The sequence below is a fragment of the Triticum urartu genome, chromosome 6A, assembly GCF_056163025.1.
Source record: "Triticum urartu cultivar PI428250 chromosome 6A, HENAU_Tu73, whole genome shotgun sequence".
Classification (NCBI taxonomy): domain Eukaryota; kingdom Viridiplantae; phylum Streptophyta; class Magnoliopsida; order Poales; family Poaceae; genus Triticum; species Triticum urartu.
Genome location: NC_141878.1, coordinates 306,875,071 through 306,881,802, shown reverse-complemented (window position 1 = coordinate 306,881,802; position 6,732 = coordinate 306,875,071). Strand labels below are relative to the sequence as shown.

General features: G+C 43.7%; 1 protein-coding gene across 1 annotated transcript; it reads right to left on the bottom strand.

Moving 5' to 3' along the window:
* Nucleotides 1-680: 680 nt before the first annotated feature.
* On the bottom strand, nucleotides 681-6,319 carry LOC125512945 (Plasma-membrane choline transporter family protein). Its single transcript, XM_048678003.2, has 6 exons — nucleotides 5,443-6,319; nucleotides 3,130-3,313; nucleotides 2,814-3,038; nucleotides 2,594-2,710; nucleotides 1,530-1,763; nucleotides 681-1,210 (listed from the first exon to the last, which is right to left on the bottom strand). The coding sequence occupies exons 1-6, from the start codon at nucleotides 6,018-6,020 to the stop codon at nucleotides 1,001-1,003; spliced, it is 1,548 nt and encodes a 515-aa protein (XP_048533960.2). The 5' UTR covers nucleotides 6,021-6,319; the 3' UTR covers nucleotides 681-1,000.
* Between the last annotated feature and the right edge of the window lie 413 nt (nucleotides 6,320-6,732).

Here is a 6,732-nt window from a genome sequence, read left to right as displayed (position 1 = left end):
TGGATTGAAATAAAAAATAGAGGATGATGTTGACTTAAACAAAATTTAGAGGAGAATCTTCATGAGGGGGTCCCCTATTCCTCTTGTATCCCCTAACCCTGCCCATGCGATACGCTCGACATCCATGCCTGTCCCCTAGAGAGTAGGAGAAAGGATGAGTGGAGGAAGGGAGAGACGGAGATATATATAGAGAGGGAAGGTTTACATGACGATTGTTGTCGACTCAATCAAATATAGTATATGCATTATGGCCCGTAGCAACGCATGGGTGTTCTACTAGTCTTCACCTAGGTATTGAGTAGGAGTCACAAAAATTGTTTGTATTAATATCTTAATCAAACTTGTTATATTACTACAATTTTTTATTTATTTATTTTTGGATTAGTTAGAATTGCTTATCACATATGTCACATAGTGCATCTTGATTTTTAAATAATTTGCTGCTAACTAGGGCGAGCAAGGACATTTCTTTGTAAGTTTACATGTTCGCTGCATGGGCATGCTTGGGGGGCGTAGGGAGGGGGCGGGACAGGCTAACATAAGCACACTGGGAAATACTATAACACAACTGTTCAGTGGGGTGGAAGGGGGATTGCAAGCTGGATCCCCCATTGATACGTCGAGCTTGGTATGCATGGCGGAGAGGCAGATAGTGTGTGGAGAAAGAAGGAAAAAAGTGATTAGCGTTGATAAAATTTGATAATGTCACTTGATGTGCATGAGGATCCTCAAGATATATTGTATGTGTTGAATATTTGTGCCCCCGTTGCAACGCACGAGCATTGTCCTAGTTTACATAATTATGAACATACCCCACGCAAAGAAGAACAGAAGGTACATACGACTGCCTGCTAGGGAATATTGCTTTTGAAGGCCTCGAAGATTAATGGGGCACTTCGTTCTCTATGTTTTCATGGCAGGAGGATCCAAAACAACTTGTTCTGGAAATGGCTGCTGCCCGTTCAATGGTTTGACAAAAATGACGTATCTGCCATGAGATTCAAATACTTGATGTATTTGGCAAATGATCAAGCCGACCGTTCAGTATTTGGCGGGCTCGGGAGCTTCGGTACTGCAGTCGCTGGTGCAGTGCTTCTGACATTTGCTCAAAAAATTCAGGATCCCATCTCTGAATTAGAAGAGGGTCCTCAGCATAGCATATGTATATTGATGTAACTGCGCTTTCAACAACCACGACAGTTAGCCCGACCTGCAAAATAAAGCGGCTCTCAGTTCTGAATAAACTCAGCAGGAAATATTTAACTCGAAATATCCATAACAGATACTCCCTCCGTCCGGAAAAGCTTGTCCCAAGCTTGTCCATCAAATGGATGTATTTAGCAGTAACTTGGTGCTAGATATATCCATTTGAGGGACAAGTTTTTCTGGACGGAGGGAGTACTATTCATAAAATTCAGTCATGCAGCTCCTAGCAATACGTAAGAGTTTCTACTGCAAGAAAAATACATAATCCGGGAGGCCCCTTTAAAACACTTCAATCAAAACTGGATGCTCATGTAAGCACTTACCAGTATCATGCCAATCAGCATAGAGGTCGAGCCAACCATAATTGCTTTATCACGTTGTGTGAAATATGTCCAAACACCAGTACAAGTTCCTGTAATTAACCCACCTAATATTGTGCTCATCAAAAGAACAGCACCAGAACAATCATAAGCAACAAGTGCTTCAATGCCAGTCGACTGGAACAGCTCCCAAGCATCCCTAGCTGAACGATTGAAACTCTGTCCGTTGACAGCTATCTGAAAGTGAAAAACAGTGTGATACAAGTGTATAATGCAGTAGTAAGCCCGAAACCATTGTTTAGGTAATGATCAGCAACTTGATTGATATCAATAACCAATACTATGAAGGAACAAATCATTTCTCCATACAAAGTTTTACCAATTCGAAAAGAACAAAATCAGCGATTTGCTTCGCAGTCACATGCTTTGGGTATCAAGATTCCTAAGGACGGGAATGAGCCGACCCGCTCTGGCCCAGACCTGGTACCCGTTGGCCCCTCTGCTTTCTTCAGGGACATGGTGCCTGCCCAATGATCCAGTGGTGACTGGCCTCATATCCCCTTGGGTAACATGGTCCGACCCATTTTAATACTAGATTCATATAAAATAGGGAGTAGTAGTACAACATCTTTTCAAACAGAATCATTTATCGGTAGGAATTTTAGCATGTCTAGAAAAACAGGCTATTTCTAGCATGAACACGCTTAGCATCACAAGTTAGCATATTTGCAACTCTACAACAGAGGCAATTTTGGATCAAGATTTTAAAATTTTCCTATAAACCGGAATGCTAACAAAACTTGCAAAGGTGTATGCTATTGTAACGACATAATACATCTTGAGCAATTAAATTTGTGTCGACCCGCTTGTCCCGATGGGCCGTAGGGGGCAGGCTCCCCTGGCCCAGTTTTCATGCAAAGCTGCTATAGTTTGAGGAAACATGAAAAAAAACATAGTGCACAAATATGCATGGCAAAACTGCAAAACACAGAGAACAGACTCTTTTAACTTGATATCTTATACATCCTGAGAACTTCTGAATAGATAAACTCATATTTGCAACTGACCTGCACATATGCATATTTGTTGAAGAAACGAACAAGTGTCTCCACAATATGAAAGAAAAAATCAACACAGCACAGAAGACACTCGTTGTTGCCAATTTTAGAACGAACTCCTCTAATCTGAAATTAAATATAAAGAATGAAAAGGAGTAAACAAATGGCAGGCAATTAATTGATAGTTAAAAATTTCACACCAGCTAACTCTAGCCAGTAAGTCACAGACCTCCCAACGTAAAGTCCTAATGGCAGCCGTAAAGAGTGATCCATAGCAAATGCTTCCAAAAGAAGTTGTAACAGCATACTGAAGTGACTTTAGAAGTGGTTTGGGGGGCATCGACGCAGCAGCTTGTCCACCATGAATGAGAACAAGGAACACCATTCCTGATACTATGACATGGACTGTATTACTAAGGACAGCTCCAGTCCAAAACAAACTGACTGATAAAGCCTGCAAATTGCAGGATAATTATTAGAAAATATCTAAAAGCAAAGATAGCATTGAAATCCAACATAGAATAATGGCAACAACTTGCCCTCACCAGAACAAGCCACCATTGCCCACAATTCGGTATGGGCATAGCAACAATGCCAGAAACTCCAAAGGACCATAATGCCATCCAACAAAGCATTACCAGTACAAATGCATATGCTATTCTCATCACATCTGGAAGTTCCCAGACCATCTTTATTGCCTTTTGCAGTACTAGCATTGTAAATGGAAATCTAGCAAAAAAAAAAAAGTTAGTTTTGAACAAATATATTACTCACGACTTCATGAGAATAAAAATCGTTCTTTTTTTATTTTACCACATAATTAAAACAGCAATAAGGAAATTAACAATACTGCGATCAAGCAGAAGTCGGCTAATGGACAGAATATCTTCTAGTACAGCAGGAACTCTGAGATTAAATTGAGAATTTGAGATGCAGAGGCTGGGGGTTCCAACCTCCTTATTGAAAAAAGAAAAAAAAACTGTCTAACTGAGGTCCCATGTTGTTATCAAATACATGCGGAAAAGATTATCTCCCAGCAGAACCTTCGGAACAATAGTCATCCAAAAAAGAAAGGCATGATGTTTTCTTCCTAAAATAAGATCAACTTACAAAGCAAACTAGCCAATACATGATTATAGCAAAAAATATATATCCTGATCCAAGGATGGCATGAATGATTAACAGGATATCTACACTAGAATTCTCCACTTTTGAATCTATACAAGATCCACAGCTTTCTTCCAGAGACCGTCATGAATTGCAAATAAGCTGCCATGCCACTTTCATATTAAATAGAAACTTAAGATGCTTTAGAACAAAACTGAACATCTACTTTGTTAGAAAATGGCTTAACTGGGTCAATAACAGAGGAACCACTTGCTTCCAAGTTTCTGCTAATATGTGTTAGAATAAATCCGAGTCGCTCCGTCGATCTACCGAGGATCAAGCAATCATACCAGCACGACACCGAGATTTGTTAACGAGGTTCACCGATATGGCTACATCCCCGGGGCCTGACTACGGGCGCTCCTCCCCGTGACACCGTCACAATACCGCACACCGGCCACCCGGGCGCCGGCACACGCCGCCGGCTCCCCCTTGCGCGCCTGTGCTATTATGTTGGCATAGGTTACATCGTGTGTCTACCCCCGCTATATATGAGAGGCCTAGGATACAAGTGTCCTATTAGGACACGACTCCATATCCTATGTAAACACAATACAACTTCTAGTCCAACTGTAACCTAACTTGTACACAATATTCGACACAACTCTAACAATATGATTAATATAGGGTAGAGTGCAAGATAATACACCCAAAATCAATGGCTAATTACTAGTAGAAATCAGCATCAAGTTTGATACTGGTTTGATGTGCATAGCCAGTTAGACACCCAGTACCAACTTTGTGGCTTCATCCCACTATGATATTGTTTACACGCTAAGGTAAAACTCAATAGCATGTTGTGTCATGCCCAAATATTTTGGCTTCACAATCCACCCAATTTATATGCAAGTTTTAAGGCTGAGATGGTAAGGTGGCCTACATAGTTACAGTACAAGTATTCACTATTCAGGCCTATTAGTAAATTAGTAAACTCCTACACCACATGCATCTTTCACCTAAAGAATGCATGCACCAACTTGTTCCACTGAGCAAAGCTGCATTTCGAAAATATACCGATATGCTAACTCAACCCCGCATATGTCCAATAATGACAATATAGCAATAGTTAAACAAGCTAAAACAAAATTCAACTGACTTGTCCAATGCAACTGATTAAACTTGTACGCAAATATAGGGGCAGTGCAGCTATTCCACCATACTACACTTGCTGATTTTACTGGCTTTCCTTCCATACAACTATAATAACATTAATATTGAAACAGGATTGACGTTAAATCGTTCAAACATATAGCTATCAATGAAGCCTGCTTATTTGCAAGCTAACCATTTAGGAATGCACCCAAATGATGATAAGATTTTCTGAACCATAGTTTTTTGTTCAGCTATATTATTTGGTAGGTACTACGAACAAAAGCAGCACAATGCTTAAACTGTGAATTTCCCGTTCAAACCACGTTGACTCCAAAGCATATCATCAAAGAAAGCACTGGACTGCTTGCATACAGCAATATGCGCACAAGGACGTTCACACTGTTTGAAAGGGGGCGTGAGAACAGACATGAATCAATCCCCTAACATAATTCTCATGAATGGTTTCTTCAATTGTGCAGAAATTTACATATCTTGTTCAACGTTGGTGTCACATCCTCAACCAATACAGTCCAAATTCACTATATGAAAGTGCCAGAAACCACAGAGCAATTCCGAAATGCAGTTGAGGTTGAGTGTACCTATCAATCACTGACATGACGTAAAGGAAGTGGAGCGCAGCGCCTACAGCGAGGGCCACGCCCCAGAAGGAGTGGTTTCCCCAGAAGCAGAGCACGCTGATGACGGCAAGGTACGCCGTGAGGCTGTGCACGGCGGCCCGCATGAGCACCCTCCCCCCGTCCTTCTTCCCGGCCGCCGCCGCCAGCCAGGACCACGCGAGCAGCGTCCCCACCGCCCCCGCAGCGCCGTAGTACTTCCAGTACGTCTCCGTCAGCTCGGGGGGCAGCGCCTTCTCCTTGGACACGCCAACATCCGACCCCGGCGGCGCGACTGCGGCGGATGGCGCGGCGGCGGTGTGGTTGGCGTAGCGGTCGATGTTGAAGCGGTCGGCTACGCGGAAACGGTTGAGGCCGGCGAGCGCGAGCGCCCCGCCGAAGACGAGCAGGTGGAGGAGGAAGACGACCAGCCAGAAGACGTCGCGGCAGCGGCGCCTGGGCCACGCCGCCGGCCCCGCTCCCGGCCGGCCCCCCGCCGGCGCCGGCGGCGGGGGGCTAGGGTTCCCGCTCTGGTCCGACGAGGACGGGGAGGAAGACGACATCGCGGCGATCGACGATCCGCGCAGAGACTGCGACGGGACTAGCGTAGGGGGGATTGGAGTCGAAGAGGGTGATTAGTGGTACAGTATCAGCGATTAGCGTTGAGGAGTGGAGAAGGTAACTGCTCTGCGCGGTAACCGTTTTGGGTCATCCAGGAGGCGCGGCGACGACTTGCGTGCGAAATGATGGAGAGGCGCGGCGACCACTTGCGCGACTCAAAGTGCGAAATGATGGAGACGTCGCCGCGGAAGGAACTGGCCAGCGGCTTGGTTCGTCCGGAGGCGGGGCCTTCTGTTGCGTCGCCACGAATCGGAACGGAAGGAAGACTGGCAAATTTTGGGTTTCCACCGGCGGTCGGTTTCAAAGGGACAGTGTTTCAGTTTGCTTAAAAAAAATTGTTTGGATTGCTTATCACATACTCCCTCCGTTCCATATTAGTTGTCTCTAAAATGGATGTATCTAAATGTATTTCAGTGCAAGATATATACGGAGGAAGTACTAGTTAATGTGTACGTGCAATGCATGTTAATTTGGAAGGATATTAAGTGCATGTGGATATTAAGTAAGATATTATTTGTGTGCTATTATGTGATTAGCATTATATTTGACATTAAATTAACTGCATACTAAACGTCTTAAGCGCTCGATATGGAAGCAGTCTAAGTCGTTGGATTGAGATAATTTGATGGCTGAGATTAATTGAATCTGCCTATT

What these genes read in the sequence shown, in the direction of transcription:
- LOC125512945 (XM_048678003.2), bottom strand. Translation starts at nt 6,020, where the DNA reads ATGTCGTCTTCCTCCCCGTCCTCGTCGGACCAGAGCGGGAACCCTAGC. An exon ending in GGCAATGGTGGCTTGTTCTG is followed by an intron (nt 3,039 to 3,129) that starts GTGAGGGCAAGT and finishes TGCAATTTGCAG; the next exon opens with GCTTTATCAGTCAGTTTGTT. An exon ending in TTAGGACTTTACGTTGGGAG is followed by an intron (nt 2,711 to 2,813) that starts GTCTGTGACTTA and finishes ATTTAATTTCAG; the next exon opens with ATTAGAGGAGTTCGTTCTAA.